Genomic DNA, 24,855 nt, shown 5'->3' on the forward strand with positions numbered 1-24,855 from the left:
TTCTGAAGTAACTGACCCGTCAGCTCCGGCCCATCCTTATGTGCATCCTGTTGAAGAAACCTCATCTACGGCTTCGAGGAACAATCAAAGATCGTCTGAAAAAGAGGCGTTGAATAACGAGGTGGATAGACACCAGGTCCAACAAGGATTTCGACAGGTTCAATCGATTCAAGCATTGAAAAAGAAACTGACCGTGAAAGGGCTTTTGAATCAATTCGTCCTTATCCAAAGGTGGTACCGTATACACTATCTAATGGTGGGAGAAAACTATGAACGACAGCCATTTTAACTAATCAGGAAGAAAAAGCAGAATTCGAACACTGCCCCCGAATAACGCGGCCGTCCACGCAAAATCATCGGAAAAAAGGCCATAACATGATTGTTTCGAGAAGTATTCATAAATATTAATAACAATCAAAGAGTACAGATTACCCTACAAAATGAATAAAATTATATGTACGTGTGTGACAATTTAATGCCCGAAAAAAATAAATACTGAAAGTTAACCTTTTCGCCTCAGTCTCCACTAACATTATTGCCACCCCGTAATACTTAGATGAGAACGTGACAGAGCTAATAACATTCACGAAACGCCTGTGAAATCACTCAATAAATTCCACGATATCTCACCTAGATAACTGTGGTCTAAAATTAAAAAAAAAAATAATACATTTAAATATAATTGATATCCCCAAATCAGACATTTTAAAATACTATAATTCTAGAAAATAACAAAACCGATCGAAAAGAACCCCGCATAGCACAGGAACATAAGTACTCAAGTATTATTGTGGTTGCCCTACGAAACACAATTAACGCTGTGGTGCACCATTTTGGTGACATAACTCTCACTGTAATGCTACGAGTAAAATCTGGGGGACTTTGAAATTTAAACCCAATAGAGTTTACGAAAGACAACAACCTTCTTACCATAGAGTTATAGATTTCCTCAGTGTTTTAAATGGTTGTCCTAGTGCCTGTTGTCTGACTCAAGCTAGAGGTGACTAATTGCAAAGAAACTGCATCAGAGTACTGCCTTTCCCACCGCAGCTTCAACAGGTCGTATTATATTATATTATAGAATGATTACCTATTGGCCAGCGCTTCGAGCAGATTGCTACGTTCCTATAAAAAACTTCATGCTGAAATCTTCCTGGACTTGACACAGGCAGTGAGCGTGCACCATCTGGAGTCAGTAATTGACAAGTAATGCGAGGAGATTCGTCCCCTCATCCTGGCAACAGGAAAATCTTATAATTATAATAGCATATATTTTCTGGAAAGTTTTCCTATCTCTAACTCTTTGTGCGATTTCAGAGGACTAACTAATATATATGTTTGCCATAAACCTTAGCGATGACACGTGAGTGAGGGGTTTGTGCAAATTAAATTAAAATTCAAAAGCTTCATCTAACCATTCAATATATATTCCATTTACCGTTATCAGATCTACGGAAGTTTATTAACAAAAAATGATTAGATAGAAAATAGGTACTGGACCCTAAGGTGAAGATTATGAAGGTGGCAATTCTGGTATGGTGGAGGAAAGAGAAATTTGTTTATGGTTTGAAATGTATTTGTTTTGATGACTCTTATGAAAACGTTTCTATGATACAGACATAGAGACATGTAGTAGAGTACAATTTCCTAATTTTTAAATTTAATTCCAATCAGATTGCAGACTTTTTTAAACTTATTCTTAAGAAAGAGGTAAGGACTAGAAATAGAAAAAGATAGGTTTGCTATCACACCATGATATGGCACTCCCCTTCAAGATTTACATTAAATATGATATAGAAGTGGTGTGCAATGTTCATTGCCTACAAAATATAGACCTCCTCCCCTATTTTTAAGAGTTTGTGTGAAAACAAAATCTTTTTAAAATTGGTTTACTGTTTGTTTGTTTGTCACATGACCTTTTCTTAGAACCGACTTTTATATGAAGTTTAAGCGGAAAGGGGGGAGGGTTCCCATGCAAGCGAAAGAAAGTGCAATTTTTTTTTAAATATAGACAGATCTCAGATTTTGTGACAAAATAGAGTTGTGAGTGCATTATGAATCATAGTACTGGAAAGTTTGAACTGAATCGTACTATTATTAACAAAGTTATAGCAGGCCGAAACTTTTTGGATGATTTACTGTATCTTAGCGATGAATAGAATGCCATTATCACATTAAATTGAATAGTCTGATGCACTAAATTCATATACACTATTAGCTATGTATAAATGGAATCATCGTGTAGTGAAATATTTACACATATGAAATACGCAAAACCTTTCGCACCTGAATTACTTAACTCCAACTTATTAATATTTTTGAACATTACATACATTAAAAATTTGAAAAAATAGGAGTTTTTTCAAGTTTCTAATTTTTGTGCTAAATGAACAGAGGTATAAATTGAAATTTCTAAAAGTACAGTTACCTCTCTAAGAAATATAGTATAGGCAAACATGGAAACGATTTCGAAGATTAATGGTGTTAAACATAAAATGTTAAAAAAAAATTATTAAAATACTTTCTTTACATCTAACTTCAATTGAATTGAAGGCATCAAATATCAATAGTTCGAATAGCATTGACACATCACAAGTTAAATGTTTCGTATATACTAAGTATATCTAGTAGGATATTTTAGGTTATAAACAAATAATGCTATCGAATATTCAAGGTTTTAATTTGCTATTTATAGAATTTACTTTAACAAAAAAATATATTTATATAGGTGACTATACTTTTCAGACAATAGAAATTTAAACGCCATGAAACTAGACGAGATTGGAATTTTCGCACTGACAATTTATGAATGTGACAAAACATTAAAAATAAGCGGGGTGGCTATACTTTTGCGGCGGGCTGTAGTTATATTTAATTTTTCAACAAAAAAAAAATCTCTTCCTCAGAAGAGATAAAGTATATGGAGTTGGAAACAAGCATTATCATTGCCTTTTATAATCCTCAAGGACCATGATACTCCATAAATGAGTGGGAGCTTTTCCAAATTTCAAAGTTTAGCTTCATATTATTTGATGCGATAATGAATGATTTTTTTCTAGAAACCTTGATATGTAATATATTCCTCACATATGAAGGGAGAACTGGTAGATTTTGGGGCATTTCCTCGAATAAACATATTTTGTCTCAATATATTTTCTAGAATTATGAACTGTACGGTGGCACATATCGATGTAAGTTGTCACAACGCATTCATTTTTGTAAAATTAATTTTTCTTTTTTCTCTACGGTATGTTTATATATATGTCAATTTCATCACAAAAACTTTTTCGTTTATGGAATTGCTTTAGAAAAGTGCTCGGCACCATGTGCAACACGGAGCCATATGGAGAAATTCTATCGTATTCCTCCATATGTGGCCCGGAATATATTGAAGTTGTTGCACTTTGGATTTAATTAGGGAGCATAAAAAATACCTCATCCTATTAAAAAATATAATACTATTACTATGTTTGGATACATCGATGCAATCATGCTTGCTTTTGCACTTTCTGACTGTACTTGCGAACTATCATTCTATTCCATTCAGGAAAAAATATTAACTCTATCATGTAGAAAAGTATATTCTAACTTAAAAGAAATGCAAGGGTAGCTGCTACGATAATTTTGACATTCAAACATGAGAAAAAGGAGCGGAGCACCACAATATCCACATAACAATGAGCCAGTTACTTTCAGAAGAGGTATCTGAATTAGTCGACAAATGTGTGTGAAATGTGGCGCTGTTGATAACGTTCTACGAATCTGACTGTAAGCTACAACTTTTAAAGAACTTCCTAAGAAATTTACTTATTTCCACAAGTGTTATTGTAGAGTATACATTTTATCATCAAAGGTATCTAAATTTGCTGAATGTGTACATTTCGGTAACAGAGAAGCAGAGAAGAGAAGCAGACTGGATTATAGAAACAAATATCAAAAAAGATGAAATTTATCTAAACAGCTTGGCTAATGTATAAATTTTGGAAATCGTCCTGGTGTCCAAACTAACCACAACAATAAAGCCTTATTGAACAGCAGAAACTAATTGAACTTCACTTTGAATTATCCACCCTATTTTCATTTCATTTGAATTGACGTAACATGACCACCATGATACCATTTCTTTACCAAATTGTTTTTGACGCCTAATCAAGACAGTTTTTTAAGATTTAATTAAATACTATTGACAAGAAAAAAACTTTAAATCGTCCGCATATAGAAGACAGAGACAGGTGAACAACGAAGGAAGATCCTTGATGAAAAGTAAAGATCAGAACGGATCAAGAGTGCAGCCCTGCCAAACTCCTGCTTCTGCTCTTTTATCAGATGTCTAAAGAAAGCTGAAAGATTTTCTTCCATTAATCTGAGAAAATGCTTTTAGAACGAATCTTATTGAAAATGATGCTGAATGGAACGGAGATGTATTACTTGCTGAAGTCCATCGAGACGGCAAATTAGCATTTATGCTGTCGATAAGAAATTCCACAACAGAATGTTTTAGAGAAGAAATGGAAACCTTGCAAAAAAGACAAGAAGTTTCAGAATTATTTAACAAGTTTCTTCAAAACATGAGATTCATCTGTTTAATTATACAATATGATAATCTGCAAACGACAAATAAATATATCTAGATATTTTTCTGAATCACCTCTACTGGGGGTGCAACAATCCAACTTTCCGAAGCTCTTCGTGCCAATAGAGCTGGTGAAAACATCAAGTCTTCCTCATCCTCATCTTCTGGAAACCACTCCATTTTGAAGTTCTCTGTTTTACGTTATTTCATTCAAATTTGTATCGTCTCTATTTACACTATAAATGTCTTCCTTTTACTTTTTTTTTTCTTTTCCTCAAGATGTTCTTCACATGTCTTCTAAAGAATTGCGTTCTTTAGAAAAATATTCAAAACAACAGATAACAGATTAAACATTAAAATTCAAAAACACCGCACAAATATTATTGCAACTGGCACCAATAAACCGAAATAGCATTTCGGCTAGTCAACCAACAATTTTTTGGGGGTTTTTTTTTGCTATATTTTTGTATCTTTTTATATCATGAACGAAGAAGAGTTGAACGAATTTTCGATTAGTAGGATTTCATAGATATTGTCACAGAGATACTAATAATTGTCATTTATATTTTATTCGGTAGGAGACGATAGCACAAGGTACTCGGAATATCTTAAATTTAATTTACATAACACAAAAAGGCAACATGAGCCCGAGAGGAAACATAACTCTAAATAGACGAAAATCCAACCATTATCTGGATATTTTCACTTTAAGTATATTCATCATATTCAAGATAATCAGATACACTGAATATGGACGTTTAAAAATTTAGTTAATTTAATTAAGATATTTCAGAACAGAGAAAAGTAAAAGCGCCTCGGATAGAGAAGCAATTTTGTATCTCAATTTTTCGTCGTCGGCGATCGATAACTGAAATAATTTTCCCAACAGCTCAGCGGAACTAGCTCTGGGGAAAATGAGCGAGGAAAATTCTACCACAAGGAAAAAGATTCATCATCACCGTGATCTAGTCTAGTGCTACACTTACTAACAAGTAACCACTTCGAAACAGTGCTGTAGCTAGTGATCTCGATAAAAATAGAGAGTATATCGCTACATCACACATTCGTCCCGCTAACGGAGAGGAACGCCAAGGCAACTACAAGTTTTCCTTCATTCTACTCAAGAAAAGAAAATGATTTCGTCGGAATTGTGTTGTGAAAAGATAGGCAATAACGTGGCTTCATGCAGGGTGATATGGACGAATCTGTTCGTTTTTAGCCCATTTTAGCTCCTCAGAATAAAATTGCTCAGATGCACGTTTGAGTAGAAAATATCCGAGAAATTGAAAAAACAAAAGAACGATTACCTATTGAAAATGAAAGTCACCCTATAATACGAGTGATTCAAATAGACCGAAATAATAGCATTCTTGTCAAATTAATGTGCTTGACATAACCAACACGAATTGAATATTACAGAATTTTAGTCGGATGACGTGTTAGTTCCGACTAATGATCTTTAAATGAATATTTTAGGATTCAGTTAGAGATAAGGTGATGTTCTAAGCAACTATCTGCTGGACTTTTATGGAAAAGACCATCTTCCGTCTAACTACAATTTATTTGTTAATGTCAAAATTAATATTAAATTTCTATTCCCAAAGTATGATACAAAATAAAGCAAATAATGATGGTTACAAATTCACTTTTTTCGCAGAAAGCATAAAAATTATGATAATCTGTCATAAACATGTACGGAGTATTCAGCTAACACAAGACCAAGAATTTGGCGCAGGTAGGACATTGGTTATAATAGACTCCCCGCCTTATTTTCACTAAAGACGGAAATCACTTCTATAGTGCAATCTAAAAAAAACTCTCAAAGGCCGTTTTTGAAAAAAAAAATCGTGTTTTTGAAATTATCAGCATTTTAAATTTCAACCAAATTCAAACAGATTGAAAAGTCCGCTTCATGTTTTGTGAAGTCACACACACGTCCAGGTAAATATGTCAGAATTTGCTATATAGCTTGTTACTATTACTGCCGAAACGTCAAGTAACTTCAAGGATTGCACATTCACGCATCACTACTGATTGGTTATTTAAAAAGTAACAAATAACAAACACTAAACCGGATACCTTCATATAGATAAGATTCAAATTGCTCGTTCGATGACGTCACAGCGTTTTCTTTTCCGTCTTATGAGAATTCAATTTTTAAACCACTATAATTAACAAGTGAGCCCTTCGAATTGGTCTTTTTAACGGATATGATAATTTGGTAGGTAAAACTACTATTTCAGCTTAAAAAAACGTATAGGCATTTTCCAAGGCGCGGAGTATATTAAAGTGAAATTGGAAAAGAAACATTCATTATGGTTACAATTAAGTTTTTGGCAGGATTTTCTTTTCCGCAGCAATAATCCTGCTATGTATAATAATATTCAGAAAAGCCCAAAAGCCTATCTTGCTTCGTTTATTTTGATAAAAATTCGAAACGAACAACTTGTATTGCGTTGTAATTACCATGGTATGAAATTTGATTTACTTGTGATTTGAGCAAATGTGTACGCAGCGGTCTTTCGTCAGCTCTGTTGAGCTGTGAGTTTAATCCTGATTGTACACTCACTGAAATGACGACGCATTAACACAACTTGGCTGCGAGCGACGCCTTTCATATTATGTTGCCATTTAGCCCAACAGAAAGGACATTGATAAGCATCAGTCTTAATTTGACAGTTTTTCATTTTACAGAAACATATCTAAGCTTGTCGTCTGCAGAAACAACGAAATCTTTCAACGTATTCTGCTTCATCACTCTATTAATGATTTGTCTAGGAAAGTCCAGACACAGAGTAACTTGCTCATGAATTCAGAATCCGTAGCAAAATAAACAAACGCCATCTCGACAATCCAAATGCTGGAGAAAAAATACTCATATGTAATGTAGACAAAACAGAATAGTCGAATGGAATTAGCCGTTAAATTTAAGGAGACTTCGCACTGAAGAATGGCAATCAAACAAAAAAAAAATATTTATCGTTAAACGGAAAAATCTCTATTTACATTTGAAGATGGACTGAAAGATACTTGGGGATGAAGAATAGAATACTCCATTGTGGAATTCGAAATGAACTGAAATTAACATTAGAATTCTACGATGTTATTCTTTAGAATGCCACCCTGCCAAAACATTTCAATAGCATCCTTCTTCAAGGGAGAGATATATGTAAAAGTTCACAAAAGAAACAAAGAAACAACAGCCTTTACCGAAGACGAATATCTAAACATTGGAAAAGCCGAATCGACGTTGGTCTTATAGTAACAAGCGTATTCCATGAGGAGGAATCAAAAAATCTCAGTTAAATTTACCGAGTGGTTTGAGAGTCGTAAAAGCAATGTTTGGGAAATTATTTAGATCTAGTGGGAAAGATGAAAGTAAATTCAGAAAAGAGTATGTATTCAGAATCAGAAATGAAATATGACATCAAATAGCTCAATTACTTAGACGTTTTTAACGTACAAGAGTATTTTAGAAACTTAGAAGAAGAGGCAAATTAACGAATGCACTCATGAGAAAACTAACCAATGGTTTATTAGGAACTCGTAAAAATAAATTTATCCAATTCTTGGCTAATTAATTTCCACCAATAGGGCGAAAGGCTGAGGTGGATGAAAATGATGCATCATATAATCCACGCCATCGTGCAACTTGTAACGCGTCCAAGTCAACACCTTCGTACACCAATTTATAGTTAATATTTTTAACTGAAAAAAATTATTATTAAAAGGTACTTAAAATTGCACAGTGTGGTAGAAACCGTGACATTTTTTGACTGATCTATGCATCTTCCAGGTTACAGTAGAGAGAGAGAGAGGAGCATTTACATTGGACAATGCAAGCACATTGTTAGGGTCGAATAAAGTTAACAGAGGAGAACGTTAAGTGGAAACCAACCTGCCCTATGCTATCAAGCTTTTAACGAGTTTCGACGTTTGCTAAAACCGGTAGATAACACAAAGGTAAATCATGGTAAAGAGTTTTGGTGAAGCGAATTCTTCACTTTTTAAATTGTTAGTTATAAGAATACTCTCCCAGTATTTACACAATATCTCAATAATGTCTATCAATATGGACACCAGTTGCGCCATTTATTCATCGACTTTGAAGCCGTTTATGATAGCATAGCCAGGGTAAAACTGTACACGGCTATGAGAGAGCCATGAGGATTCGAGAGCAACAACGGTCTATGACAAGGGGATACCCTATCATGCGTCCTCTTTAACCTGTCCCTGTAGAAAGTGACCCGTGATGCAAGAGGTACGATCCGCTATAAATTCACCCAACTACTGGCCTATGCTGACGATATCGACATCATGGGAAGAACTACTCGCGACGTACAAACTGCCTTCATCCAGATCGAGCAGGCGGCGCGAGATCTTGGGCTGCACATCAATGAAGATAAGACAAAATATATGGTGGCAACGATCCAACCATGTCCGGATAGCTGAGTGGTTAGAGCGCAAGGCTGTCGTAGCGGAAGGTCGCGGTTCAAATCTCACTGGTGGCAGTGGAATTTGTATCGTGATTTGACGTCGGATACCAGTCGACTCAGCTGTGAATGAGTACCTGAGTCAGATCAGGGTAATAATCTCGGGCGAGCGCAATGCTGACCACATTGCCTCCTAGTGTACCGTTACGGTCTTGAATGAAGTGCTCTAACACACTTCAAGGCCCTGATCCAACATGGATTGTTGCGCCAACGATTATTATTATTATTATTAACGATCCAACCAGCAACATCAAACCACACTGGTCAAGCAGGAAGAATAAAGATAGGAGAATACAACTTTGAGACTGTTAATAATTTCTTCTATCTAGGGTCGAAAATCACAACCGATAACAGCTACGATGATGAAATCCGCGCACGGTTGTTGGCAGCCAACAGAGACTATTTCAGCTTACAAACACTATTCCGCTCGAAACGTCTCACCATAGGGTCAAAGCTCATACTGTACAAGACAATAATCTTGTCAGTCCTCATATATTCCTCGGAGACTTGGGTTCTTCGCAAGAAAAATTGCGAACTCTTGGCCGCGCTCGAGAAAAGAATCCTCTGAAGAATTTATGGCCCCCTACATGAGGATGAACGATCCCGTAGCCGACATAACGACGAAATTTATGAGCGATACCATGACCGTTAAGTTGTGGATAAAATCCGGCTCAATAGGTTACGGTGGACGGGTCACTTAAACCGTATGGATGAGGACGATCGAGCCCGGAAAGTCTATGGTAGGAAAAGAAGACGAGGCAGACCCTGCCTGAGATGGAGCGATGGCGTAGGCCAGGACGTCAGACAGCTTTTAGGGATATCGAATTGGTGGACCTCGGCGCAAAATCGGGATGTCTAGAGTTCCCTATTAAGGCAGGCCTAGACCGGATACCGGTTGTTGCGCCGTTGATGATGATGACGATGAATTTATGGGCAGAAAGGAGGCTATTTTGATGCACGATGGAGTTCGATCGCATACAGGCAACTGCATGTTGACAGCTTACGAAGCGATTCGCGAACAATTTGAGAATCTTTGGACAGATTGGACTGGCAAATCTTGCGAATTTTATAGAAACTGCATGGCCCTGGTTGAGGGAGAGTGTGCTTTGCAGAGATAGACAGCAGTTGATTAAACGAAAAAGGATGCGTGGAAGGCAAGTGGCAGTGGATCTGAAAAAGTTATGTGAAAATTTCAGACAGTAAATTTTGGACTGGTTGAAAAAATATATATTAGATAATCCAATATGTGTCCTTTATAATAAAATTATAACAATTAACTTTTCTATTTTCATGTAAATTTTATACAACAAAAAAGGTCTAACAAATTTTACATCCCCTTGTATATCTGGTTGACTTTTTATACATGTAGACTAATTATACTTGACCAAGCCTATGCCCGACAAAAATGGCGAATCTGATTGAAACGGGCTGAACCCCCAGCAGAACGGGACAAAGGCAAGGAAGAAGAAAGAAATTGAGTAATTGTTTTTGGAGACTCCAAAATTTTCACACCTTACTTTGAATGGATAAAATGCACCAGAAAAAATGATAAAAATTGGACACCCTTTTAAAAACTTTGATTATTACTTTTTTCGCACAATATATTGGCGAATACATGGATATTTCGACTCGAATGATGAATAAAACCGAGAAAGAAAAAAGAAAAATTTGTAAAAATTTTGTTAGTATCTTATCTTTGATGTATTTATTTTTTAACGAACCGGGTAGAAAGAGTAATTTTTCTGAGCATTACAAAGGAAAAAATTGGTTTGATTAAGTTAAATATCTTTTGGAAAGAAGTGTTCTAAGGGACTTTTCCACATACGATATGCTAACCAGCCATGATCATTTCATCAATTTAATATTTTCTTTACATTGCATGATAGCATATCTATTTCCATAAACAAATCTCCACAAACAAAAGCTATAATTGCTCTTTAATTTTTCTCTAGATCGTATCAAATAAAATTCCCTGTTGAATATTTTGATAGTTTCTCCCACAAATGAGCGAGGATCGATTTCATATAATTTACTTCACTTCATATCTGATAAGTACCATAACCCGAACAGATTTCATGATCGGAGAATTATCGCTCGGAGATCATTTCTTCGTAATATAAAGAAAGGAACCAGGTCAATTTGAATAGGAAGTATCCGTACAAAGCCAAATTTTTAATATATAATCCAATAAGTTATTTTAGCTATAATAAATGTTATATAGTTTCAAAACTTTTGAATTCACCATCACACTGCCTACTGGGTTGAAGTAAAGCAGCATCTGATAATTATCTTGAATATCATGATTATGTGCTTATTGGTTGTTTGCAATAATAATAATGATATTCAATTGCTTTTAAAATACCCTATTTGATAGAAAAGAAGTCAGATATCGGTTGTCTATTAACAACAACTTTAAATCAATCTAAATAATTAACCTAAATTAATAAATGTTCCTTGCTCAGCATAATAGTACATTCGTTAGGTAGGATAGGAATCACATTAGTTTCGAATTTGGCTTTGTTAATCGGAATGTCGCATGATCTATTCCTCAAAAACAAATTTCAATTATAATAGCATAGGAACCTTGTCACCTACCATAAAAGAGAAGGACAAAGATGGAATCTGAGGTATTTTTCCAACATAAAAGATCCTACATTTTTAAAGTGATAACTTCAGATTACAGTGTTACGTAAAAATGTCCGTGGCCTTTGTAAATTGAATCGTGGAAATGTGAAATACTGCTACATACCTGATATAAATTTATAAGGCAGTTAGAATGATATATTTGACAGTGAAGTAATTTTAGTTTCCAATTGGGGATATTGTTCACAGAAATTACATTAAAATAATGATTAGCACTACATGTATCTTTCTATCGTTCTCTAAGTATGGAAGAAAGACGTCCTAATCATCACTTGAAACAAATCTATCAGGAATTTGGAAAACATAAAGTCAGACAATTAAGATAAAAACTCCATCATTTAAATAGGAATTCTGTTTTTAAATATATCGAGAAAGAAAGCACACACTAAGCGGATTGAAAGCACTACAATGCAAAATTTAGGATAAAAACGTTAGGCTCTTTAGCTAACTTACGGGGAATTAATTGGAAAAATATATGAAAATACATGAAAATCAAATTCTTACCTTCAATTTCTTTCCGCCTCCTCCTCCCGCGGCTCCACCTTTCGGTGCTGCTGGCTTCGCCGGGATGAAAAGACTTTCAGTTCGTTTAGGCTGTAGTGGTGACGGTATAATATCTTGTCCTAAAGTACGTTGCCGTAGCAGTACATCTTCAAATGGCTGATTTGCAGACGAGTAGAGCGCTTGCATATTAGATGAATTCATTTTCATCATAGGTGTACCCCCTCGAGACCCGAGATTAGACCCCACACCAGTTAAAACAGTACCATTACCAGTTGTAGTTGTTGGAGCTGGAGTTTGTCCTCGAAACACCGAACCAGATCGCTTGCGTTCGGGTGTATCAGACATTTTTACAGGATTACCCACCGTTGGTGATGTTGGCGTTGGAGCGGTACGATCGACTGATGGTTGTCGTGAACTCGATCCTCCACCTCCGCCACTCATTCGGCTTGCTGCACGTGTATATCGATCAACGGAAGGATCTCTGCTTGATGGTCGTTTGTAGTGATCAAAATAGTCTATAGATGTTTGGTTATAGGATCCTAACATGGGTCGCGACGATTCGTTTAAAGGACGCGAGTTTCGTCGAATTGCTGCCCCGCCACTGGAAGGATTTGAGCCAATCGGCTGGTTTTGCAGCATATAAGGCTGTTGTTGCTGTTGCAAATCGGAAGGATTCGAGTTGTACCCGGAATAATAGTTCTGTTGCGTCTGAGGGAGCGGTTGGGGATTCTGGTTACCGCTAGGATTCATTTGCGATTGCTGGAATTGATTGAATTGTTGTTGTTGTTGTTGACCATATGGCTGTTGTTGTAGTCCGTACGGTTGCTGCTGCGGTGGTGAATACTGCTGCATGCCCGGATTATTACCACTGTTCATATTACCACCTCCATATAAATCGTGTTGCTGGCCTGGTACATTTTGTGGACCTGTATAATTTCCCATAGGCCCCATGCCTGGCGGTTGCTGTTGTTGGAATTGATAAGAGGGATTATTTGGTTGATTATGTGTTGATTGCGATATTGATTGATGCATTGATTCCTGTTGGCTAACATGTTGCGACAAGTCGGATTGCGGAGATATTTGCGAGTATATTGGCATACTACTTGCTTGTTGGTTCGGAACTTGAGAATAATCGACAGCTTGTTGCTTTGTCATCGGATGAATCGATGGTCGTCGGTTTATCGTCACGTTTTGTGTAGGCAATTGGTTTTGCTGCTGCTGTTGAAATGCATCTGACTGTGACTGCATTTGCATATTTGATTCTAGCTTATTTGTAGTAGCTGGTTGATTACTAGGACTATTTGTTGCGGAAGTGCCACTTGATTTAATTTTTTGATCTACATCGGGTGGGGGGATACGATAACGTTCTCGGAACCTTAACCTTTCAAATCGTTCTAACACCGATGGTTTGAAATCTGGTGCGAATTCTCGAGCAGTTTGCACAGCCATTTCACAATCGATTCGTGCATGTTCGGCAGCTGTGTCAGCATATTGAGCTTTCTCGCGTGCAGATTGAGTACGTGATACAGCAATATCTGCTTTTTGAAGAGCATATTTAGAGGCTCGTTGGGCTGAACTTACTGCTGCCTCAATCCGTTCCCGAAACTTTCGTGATCGTATTAAAAACAAATGCTTCTTTTTTTGGCTTGTTATTAAAACATTATTTTTGTATTTTCCTTCCTCTTGTGTTCCATCACGGAAAGTTGTTATTCCATATCCGTGCTTTTTGTTGTTACACCATTCACCCTCGTATCTAAAAGAATGTGTTAAAATTAGAAAGTTTATTGCATATGACACCCATTATACTTACTTAAGTCCATCACTACGTTCTGAAATGCCATAACCAGTTCTTTTATCGTGTTTCCATTCTCCCATATATGTTTCCACGACAGTAGGATCTAGTTGCTCTTCTTCCACTGTAAAACTGGCATTCGAGTCTGTGTGAACGGACCTAAATTTGGAAAAAACCAGGAAAAATTATCTCCCTCTTTTAGATAAAAGCCTTAATCTTCCTTTTATATAATAATGCTACACTTTTTTTCCACATATTTCATGTCACAATATTCCTTTAGCAGACAAGCAACGTTGATGAAGCAAGAAAGCACAAATAAACTCAATATGTAGACAAATATAAAAAAATGCTTTCATTATTTTCAAATTCATGTTGTAAGCAGGATCCTATCCGTGCATGGTTAACACCAGGATAACTTCCTGAAAACTCGATATGAGCAAAGGTTTTTATGTCCAAGTTGGAGTTATTTTTTGAACAGGAGATAATTGATTGAGTAGATTTTGCCATTTAAAAAATGTTTCTGTGGTGCTTATAACTTTGTAACATATTGTACCCTGTAAGCTTCCAACCTTCATTTGAGATGAAGAAGATTATAAGATTTTGTTGTTCATATTGAGCGAATATCAAAAAGAAACAAACACCTTCCAACACTGCTATCAGAATTGATGTGCTTTTATCCAGAACAGAGAGAAAAGTACGAGAAACTATTGGTTAATATGTTTCGCTATTCTTACTTTGTTGTGATTCCAGATTGCGAAGACCCTGTACTTATCCATGATGCTGTGGAAACTGTTGATCGAATACTCCCGGACGCTCCTGTCCCGCGCTTCTCTAGGTCACCGGTGCTTCTTTGTTTTCGGATTTTCTAAAATATTCATTCACCAAGCTTTCAAAAACTTTCTTAAAATCCTCACTTTTAAAATTACCGATAAGAAGCCTTTTTTGGATTTTTCGCCTAAACTATTTCGTCTTAGTGGTGGCTCGTCGGAACGTGCCTTCAAAACAAATCCACCGCGAACATCTTCGCCTCTGTGTTTGTCCGCACCTTCGTTTTCATTACTACGAAGTGAGCTCATCGACGAATGGACATTCTTAGATCGATAGTGTGATGCAAGCCCAAATGGTGCGGATGTTCGGACACCATAACCATTCCGTTTACCGTCTTGCCATTGTCCTTGATAATACCCTGATGAAGAATAATGATTAACAAATCTTACGACATAGTTAACCAAATTGAAGGCATTTTTCTTGTTTATAGCAAATCAAAATTGATGAACAATGTCTAGGAATAAACTTAGAAAAGAAGACATTTATTTTAATTAGAAAACAATTGTGCTAGATGCAACATTTTTACCAAGGTTCAGAAAATGTTTTGCTAACGAGGAGAAAATAGCTGAAAGCACGTTTGCAAATATCCTCGATACAAATGCAAACTATCGTACTGGAAAAATAACATATTTTTTTCGTCACAGTTCAACAAAAGTTCTTCTTTAAGCTGAATCTACCTTTTATATTAAAACAAGGGCCTGAATTTACTTTAGCTTAGTGTTTCTTGGACCGAGTCTAACTTTTCAAGTTTCAAATAGGCAGTTATCTACCTTATCTACGAATACTCATGTAAGAATTTAGGAAATTACATGGCAAACATCATGATTCAGAGCCGTTAGATATGCATATACACGAACGAATATATGTAAGAAACATGTTGCTAAAGTTTATTTTCCTTTATTCTGTTCTATCCTTTACGAGATGGCATCTCTTTCATATTGTACAAAAACATCATAAAAGCAACAGTGTGCAAATCGAAATCAAAGTACGAAACAAATTTGCACAACAACACTTACCACCATCAGCATATGTTTCAGAGCCGTATCCATCTTGTAAACCATTTGCCCAAGTGCCTTCATATCGTGCATTTGATGTGGTACTTTGGCGAACACCATAACGTCCTTTATTGCCGGCCGTCCATTCGCCGCGATAAATGAGTCGTCCTCGATGCTCAACACCAACCCCATGCCGCCGTCCATTTTGCCATTGTCCTTCAAACGTCGATCCACTGAAACGATAGCAACAAACAGACATTCGAATTAGGGACGCCTCGAGAGAAATTTTTATGAAATAATAAGTATTACTGTTGGCCAGAAAAAACAATGAAGCAAACAATTGCTTGAATGCTTGAGGGAATATAGAGTACATGGGAATGAACTTATCTCCTGGATTGAAATATTTAAATGAATGTTGAGTGGTGAAGTTTTCAGCGTATGATATTAAGGAATTATTTAAAGAGGAAGGGCAAAAATTCTTCAGGCGAAAGCTAACGAACGTTCAGAATGTATGAATGTATGATACAATTACCAAGTGACAAGTCGGGAAACCAGAAGCTGGAATCTTCAAGTATGAAAGGTTTTCTGTATTTCTTATATCAAAATTTTTGATATTTGTTCCATTAGTAGCTAACACGTAATGTATATGTATACATTATGTCAGAATATTCACTATCGCGCGCTATCGACAAAGTCTTAAAATTTGCGCTAAAGCGAGAGCTTTGGCCTGTTATCGGTATGGAGGGTATTTCGGAGCTTAGGCATCGCATCGTATATTAGCAGTTCTGTGATTAAAAGTTCCGAAAACGGGTCTGTGGAAAAGATGATCACTCTCTGCGGTCCTCACCTTCCCCCTTCTTGCATCATTGTCAAAATTGAGGCCACCTTCCAAAAGTGCTAATCGAGACTTTTTATTTGATATCCCACATATTTTTATTGAAAAAAAAAATTGCACTCCCCTTTTGCATGTACGGAGATCTCCACTAGAATTTTACGTTGAACAATGTAACCCACTGTATGTGTGGGTGTTCATAGTTCCCACCTTTCAATCAAATTTGGTGTCAATCGGTATAACCGTTTCTGAGAGAAATGCGTGTGACACGTAGGCAGACGACGGACAATTTACCGATTTTAATAAGGTTTTGTTTTACATAAAACTATTACTGCCATTCTCTGTAGTAAGTAAGTTATAAACTCTAGACAACCTGCAAACGTTAGCTTACATAATGTCAAATACAATAGAACCAAGAGGTCGAGGGTCCAGTTAACTAGGGTAGTGAAGATTGAGTTTTTTCATATAAGAAGAAAGCTCCGTATTAGCGGAAAATGACTTTAATTTTGAAGCTTTTGAAATTTCACTTTTATCCAGGTCGAGCAGAAATCAGATCGAAACAAAGCAACATCATTTGTTCAAGGAAGCAAAATTTTGCTCGTGCTTCATTACCATAATGATGCAAGCGTTTTCAGGGAGTTTCAAATATCCTAAATCAAAATCAAGTATGAACGATCGGAAGCCAAGATATTCATTCAATGATGTCCTATGTTTTTTTTTTTTTTTTGTGTGAAACAAAACCTTATTCGAATCGATTCGATGTCTGTCTGTCACGCCCGAAACGGCTAGATCGATTGTCACGAAAATTGGTGAGAATGTGTGGTCTGTTGTTCCCTTTACATGCAGTAAGTGGCGCCATTTTGTGTTAAGTTTGAGGGTGGGGGGCTCCCCAACGGAGGGTACACATTTTTATTCACAGAATGTAGCCATACTTTCCGAAATTGGTCTCATATTTAACATCGGGTGGAAGATAGGGGCGTGAGGGTTCAAAATATGACCCGCAAAAAGTGTAAGAGGTTTCGTTCTCAGAACCTATCCAACTGAAAAATCTGAAAAAAAATCACAGTGGTGTATCTAACGAAATCTAGGCCTCAAAATAATTCTCGTTCCGATATTTACACAAATAATACTATATTTGCATATTTTAGAAACTTAGCCGAAAACCACCCTTAAGTTGCTAGAACTACAAAATGTGGTACTTGCATAAAGGATAACATAAGGTATAACTTTGGGAAGTTTGAAGGAAATCCAACTGTTATTAGCAGAGTTAGAATGTTGTTTTTAATCATTTAATATCAATATCAATTCCTCCAGACTGACATACGTATGTGTTTATATGTATATATGTAAATGAAGCTTCGGAGTAGTGCCTAATTCAGTTAGATATATTTGTACATTAAGCAACCGGTATTCAATATACGTACTTTAGATGTACATATGTATACTTGATATGAACGAATGAAATCGAAAATATGTGTACGATCAATTTATATACATGCATATATACATAAGTAGTATTCGGTAATAGGCAATGTATATGTATATGCATATGTAGTTTGAAAAAATATGGAAGAATATTTTGTGATTTTAACCATATAAGAAAGGAAAAATGTGCATAGAAAGTTTCTTACTTATGATGAACATAAAACCTTAATATCCGAAGCGCCAGCTTCCGGTATTTGGACTTGTTTATCATTACAATTACTTTTTCTGAAAAGGATTTTCTTTAAATTTTTTGTCTCCCTTTCAAAAATATATTTATATAAAATCAATCAATTCTAAATAACTCTGTATTTTAGAAAGCAGTTATAAAGTCCCTTGTTCTTCCATCAACGACAAAATGAATTGAATCAATTAAGTTGTTGACATAGGATGCTTTACTTTTGCAGTAATATCATGTATACACATAGACCATACACCTTTTACTCCATAATATGAACAAACGCTATGACATTACTACTACTCTCTTTACGTAGGAGAGTCAAGCAACACAATAAGGATGCCTATACAACACAATTTTCGCAACATAAAGAAGCCACCACGAGGAGAAGTATCCCGTATTCCTACCTATTCAACAACATCAGGAATTGAATAAAAAAATTCAACTGGAAGTTGTAGGTTCAAGTCGATCGCCCACCTTGCGGAATTTACTGAGAAGCGTCAAGGATCCTTTGGCAGCGACGGAAGAAAGCGGTATCTACCGAATAAAGTGCAGCGATTGCAATAAGGTATATATAGGACAAACTAAACGCCTGATAATGACTAAATTCAATGAATTAAGGGGGTCATCCCGTGTGTCGGATCTGCGGAATCCATTTTGTTTTGCATCAATTGTATCTAGACACAGTGTAGAATATATCGGCAAAGTGATTTTTTTATATTCGAAGTCGTTCGGAAATTATAGTGTTAAACACATGATAAGTCACATGCCAGATTTATGTCGATCGCCGTAATAAAGCGCGTATTTATCGATCCGAATCATCATCATCAACGGCGCAACAACCGGTATCCGGTCTAGGTCTGCCTTAATAAGGAACTCCAGACATCCCGGTTTTGCGCCGAGGTCCACCAATTCGATATCCCTAAAAGCTGTCTGGCGTCCTGACCTACGCCATCGCTCCATCTTAGGGAGGGTTTGCCTCGTCTTCTTTTTCTACCATAGATATTGCCCTTATAGACTTTCCGGGTGGGATCATCCTCATCTATACGGATTAAGTGACCCGCCCACCGTAACCTATTGAGCCGGATTTTATCCACAACTTAACGGTCATGGTATCGCTCATAGATTTCGTCATTGTGTAGGCTACGGAATCGTCCATTCTCATGTAGGGGGCCAAAAATTCTTCGGAGGATTCTTCTCTCGGACGCGGCCAAGAGTTCGCTATTTTTCTTGTTAAGAACCCAAGTTTCCGAGGAATACATGAGGACTGGCAAGATCATAGTCTTGTACAGTAAGAGCTTTGACCCTATGGTGAGACGTTTCGAGCGGAACAGTCTTTGTAAGCTGAAATAGGCTCTGTTGGCTGACAACAACCGTGCGCGGATTTCATCATCGTAGTTGTTATCGGTTGTGATTTTCGACCCTAGATAGGAGAAATTGTCAACGGTCTCAAAGTTGTATTCTCCTATCCTTATTCTTCTTCGTGTTTGTGTTTGATCAGTGCGGTTTGATGTTGTTGGTTGATTCGTCTTCGGAGCTGACGTTGCCACCATATATTTTGTATTGCCTTCATTGATGTGCAGCCCAAGATCTCGCGCCGCCTGCTCGATCTGGATGAAGGCAGTTTGTACGTCTCGGGTGGTTCTTCCCATGATGTCGATATCGTCAGCATAGGCCAGTAGTTGGGTGGACTTGAAGAGGATCGTACCTCTTGCATTCACCTCAGCATCACGGATCACTTTCTCGAGGGCCAGGTTAAAGAGGACGCATGATAGCGCATCCCCTTGTCGTAGACCGTTGTTGATGTCGAATGGTCTTGAGAGTGATCCTGCTGGTTTTATCTGGCCTTGCACATTGGTCAGAGTCAGCCTAGTCAGTCTTATTAATTTCGTCGGGATACCGAATTCTCTCATGGCCGTGTACAGTTTTACCCTGGCTATGTTATCATAGGCGGCTTTAAAGTCGATGAAGAGATGGTGCAACTGTTGTCCATATTCCAATAGTTTTTCCATCGCCTGCGCAGAGAGAAAATCTGATCTGTTGCTGATTTGCCTGGAGTGAAGCCTCTTTGGTATGGGCCAATGATGTTCTGGGCGTATGGGGCTATCCGGCCTAGCAAGATAGTGGAGAATATCTTATAGATGGTACTCAGCAACGTGATACCTCTATAATTGCTGCACTGTGTGATATCTCCCTTTTTATGTATGAGACAGATAATGCCTCGTTGCCAATCGTCAGGCATTGATTCGCTGTCCCATACCTTGAGCACAAGTTGATAAACCACTTGGTGTAACTGGTCGCCTCCATATTTAACCAATTCGGCTGTAATTCCATCGGCTCCTGGCGACTTATGGTTTTTTAGCCAATGAATTGCACGGACTGTTTCTCCTAAACTTGGTGGTGGCAGTATTTGTCGGTCGTCTTCAGTTGGCGGGACCTCCAACTCGCCGATGTTCTGGTTGTTCAGTAGCTCATCAAAGTACTCAACCCATCGCTCTAATATGCCCATTCTGTCGGAAATCAGATTTCCCTCCTTGTCTCGGCAGAATGAGCATCGAGGTGTATAAGGCTTCATCCTGCTGACTTGTTGGTAAAACTTCCGCGCCTGGTGCGGTTGCTCCCTGTACTTTTCTAGTTCACAGACTTGTTGGTTCTCCCAGGCTTCCTTTTTCCGTCCGTGAAGTCGCTTCTCCGCTCGACGGAGTTCGTGATAAGTCTCTGCGCGTGCCCGGTATGCGGCATTCTTCCGTTCCGTTGCTAGCTTACATTCATCGTCAAACCAGCCGTTCCGACTCCTTTTACGGCTGGGGCCAAGTATGTTTGTGGCCGTTTCCATGATAACGTTCTTCAGGTGGTTGTGAAGATCATTTGTTGATGCTTCATCTCCAGGTCCTCTGTTGACTGCATTTATTGCGGCATCCATTTCCCTCCTATAGGTGTCGCGGAGGGCTGTGTTATGGATTGCCTCAGTGTTAACTCTCACCTGATTTTCAGAGGGGATTCTAGGTGGTATTGTTATTCGAGCTCGGAGCACCACGCCAACGAAATAGTGATCCGAGTCTATATTGGCCCCCCTATATGTTCTGACATTCATCAAGGCTGAGAGGTGGCGGCGTTCGATCAACACGTGGTCAATTTGATTAAAAGTGGTCCCGTCTGGAGAGGCCCACGTATGTTTGTGGACCGCTTTCCGCGCAAACCAGGTACTTCCAACAACCATTTCGTGTGACCCTGCTAATTGAATAGTCCGCAGTCCGTTATCATTTGTTTTTTCGTGTAAGCTATGGGAGCCAACGTATCGCCTGAATACGGGCTCCTTCCCTACTTGCCTGTTAAAATCTCCAAGTATGATTTTGATATTATATCTGGGACAGGCTTCGAGGGTTCGTTCTACTGCCTCGTAGAAGGTATCCTTCTCCGATTCTGCAGTCTCCTCTGTAGGGGCGTGAACGTTTATGAGGCTTATATTTCTAAACTTGCCTCGCAAGCGCAAAGTGCATAGCCGTTCGCTTATGTTTTCAAAGCCGATAACAGCAGGTTTCATTTTTTGGCTGACTAAGAAACCTACTCCGAGCACATGGTTTACTGGATGACCGCTATAATATATGGTGTAGTGGCTCTTCTCCAGGAAACCGGTCCCTGTCCATCGCATCTCTTGCAACGCTGTTATATCAGCCCTATATTGGGACAGGGTATCGGCTAGCTGCTTATCAGCTTCATCTCTGTACAAGGAGCGCACGTTCGGTCCGAATGAGTTCGTTAAAAGGACAAAAATTGAAGCAAGGCTGTACATGTGTTTCTTCAAGAAACCTAAGGTTTATGGACCAGGTATAACAGATTAATAATCAGTGAAAAAAAATCCCCCATTTGAGAGCTGAGAGTCTTTGATAGTTGAAATTCCATTCATCAACACCGTTATCTCTAATACTCCCACAGATATGCTGTAGTTCTTTTTTGGAAACTGGCGCTATCGAGAAGGAATCTCGATGGATTTGTGCTTGACGTTCACTATTATCTTACTTCGTATAAAAAAGGTTACTATCATTGCGAACGGTAGACACACTACTTGTGGCGACTTTTGTTCAGTATTTTGTCTATAATGAATTTGTAGTCAATGTCCATGAAGTCATATTCACTATAAAAACAATTTTCTTTAGGATTCTTACTTACTCCTCCGAATAGTTCGTTTAAGACTATTTCACAAATCCCGCTATTTTTCCTCCAGCTCTTCATAATTCAGCCTTTTTTTTGCCTTTGAGCAAGGACTTCTTGCTCGGAGGAGAGACCATGTCACCTTCGCACTTTTTGTTCTTCCAATAGATCGGTTCATTGCTGAAGAGGAAACGCCATCCTGAAATGCTTGGGGCGGTAGATTTGTTCGTTTCCAGGGTGGAGAAAATGGACAGATTGTCACTGTGGGGGTGTACTGCTCGTTCATATAACAAACTATCCTCTGCGTCAAGGAGGCACTGATATACGTTAGGCTGATAATCGAACCTAACCCTTTCGTTCCGAAAATAGTTGCATTTCCAACATTGGCTAGTATCAATCTAGTTGCGCAATGGTTTTAATTAGCATTTCAACGAGATATTCATCAATCGCCTACTCTATTCGACCGCCCACCTGCTGAAATCGCTAGTCAATATTTAAGAGCTGCAATCTCTAATATCCAACACTAAACAGCTTAGTATTTTTTCATATTGGCCCATGGGTGCCCTAGGAGGAGCATAACAGCTGTAGATATGGATGTCGCTTGTACTCTTACAAAACCGGCTCTCGTTTGCGCTATGGTTTCTTAAAATATCTGAATCCATCACTGCAGTAGTAGCGCAAAAATATTGATACTCTTCGCAATTTACCGCCACGTTAGCATTCAATTTTCGAGCGACATGCGAAATCAGGTCTTGTACCACCTCTCAATGGTGGAAATTGATTTGTATCGACTTCATTTACCTGTATGGTTCAACGGCCTTTTTCACATATTTCACATTTCTTACTTGAACCATGTCAGTTGTCTACACTTACAACAGCATACAACGTGACCCTCTGATGCAGTTCTTGTTGAGGTATTTGACCATTGGTGCATCTTGCTACAAAGCCTTTGGTTTAAGGCCTACTTGTTGACACTTTTGACTTCAAACCAACACGTCCATAGGCAGGCCTATACGCTATATGTATGAAACACGAGTATGCTGATGACATGCCGCCGAGAGACCTTAATGGAAGTTTAAAGCTTTCGATTAATCATGACGGTGCCTTCCAATGTACTGCATCATCTTCACTTGCGCTCTCTCCAGTGACATCAAAATTGCCACATCGCCAGCTTAACTCCAGCTTATCAATGTAACCAGTATCCGCAAGTTAGGGTGACTTATTATCAGGAGAAGTGAAATGTACCAGGGCTAATATCGTTCGGAATTATGATACCTCTCAAGTTGTTCCTCGTTGTCTTCCACTGAAACATCGAAAGACTTACGACTGGTTACAGACATCTGCAGTGTGATGCGGTTTAAGGTATCCAAATTATTCTTGTTTGAGATAAGGGCCGATCGTGTTGAACTTGAACAGCCGAAACCCACTACCCTTGCAAGTAAAGGTGGAGAAGCGTTCCTTCTCATTGCGCAAATCCTGAAGATACTTGCTACATCTACTGCTGATTATGATATGGCCGATTTGAGTTAACTTTTGTTGCCGGTGTGTCGAACCACAAGTTGGATAATGACACCCTTTGGACTCGGACAATTTGCCGTCAATGACGAGATACAAACCCTTTATTGTTGCCTTTATGTTCCACAAGGTAGTATTTCTGCGATAAATATTCCAGCAAGATATAACCAGATCTTTTATTGATAACTCTAAGAACACATTCGAAATTTTATTTATTGCTTCCAGATTCCATTTCTTAAACGTCTTATACCCTGTGCAGGTTATATAACATTGCAGGATGCATGCGTGGTTATGAAGATAATACGATCTGTTATATTTTAAATCTGAAATTGTTTTTCAAAAAATGGTAAGTGCGAAAATTCGTTTGAACTAGTTAAGGATGTCCATACATGATTTCATGATAAAAAATGTCAACTCTTCTTCTCTCACATATAATTGGAGCCCACCTCAATTCTCTCAAATCTGAGTAAATTGATTATGATGAACTTAATTGCAAGAATATATAAACGGAAATGAATCTTTTGCTTTTTTAACCTCCGTATCGTTCAGTAATGGAGTCTTGCCTGGATCGCCACTTGGGGTTTTCACATCATTGTTTATTTTATCAAGCCGGAAGCTATTCTATTAAACCTTAAGGTAGCTTCCTACCGCTCTAAATTTTCAGTCCAGTTAAGTTGGCGCGTTATTATCGACATGACCGTACCGTCGAAGGTGCTTTTCTCGCAAATTCTCGACGATCGGTGCTATGCGAATGCCCTCATTCGAAACATGAGTGAAGCTTCTTAACCAGCGCATCTTTGTCTCCATAACCTCGAGGAAGAATCAGAAAGGAAAGCAGTGTGAACGAAACTAAACGGCAATTTTTTAA

General features: G+C 37.9%; 1 protein-coding gene across 11 annotated transcripts in view; it reads right to left on the minus strand.

Moving 5' to 3' along the window:
* Positions 1-24,855, minus strand: part of LOC119652982 (junctophilin-1) — an 80,187-nt gene that overhangs the window by 14,288 nt on the left and 41,044 nt on the right. For 8 of the 11 annotated variants that reach the window (XM_038057402.1, XM_038057399.1, XM_038057394.1 and 5 more), the window contains exons 3-7: positions 15,850-16,061; positions 14,932-15,191; positions 14,740-14,870; positions 14,024-14,164; positions 12,214-13,966 (exon numbers count right to left, since the gene is read on the minus strand). In XM_038057402.1, coding sequence (XP_037913330.1) covers positions 12,214-13,966; positions 14,024-14,164; positions 14,740-14,870; positions 14,932-15,191; positions 15,850-16,061 — 2,497 coding nt within the window. Of the gene's footprint in view, positions 1-4,648; positions 5,497-12,213; positions 13,967-14,023; positions 14,165-14,739; positions 14,871-14,931; positions 15,192-15,849; positions 16,062-24,855 lie in introns of those variants that run through there. The other 3 variants (XM_038057400.1, XM_038057404.1, XM_038057403.1) reach the window with 3 other exon arrangements.

This window comes from Hermetia illucens, chromosome 3, assembly GCF_905115235.1.
Source record: "Hermetia illucens chromosome 3, iHerIll2.2.curated.20191125, whole genome shotgun sequence".
NCBI lineage: Eukaryota > Metazoa > Arthropoda > Insecta > Diptera > Stratiomyidae > Hermetia > Hermetia illucens.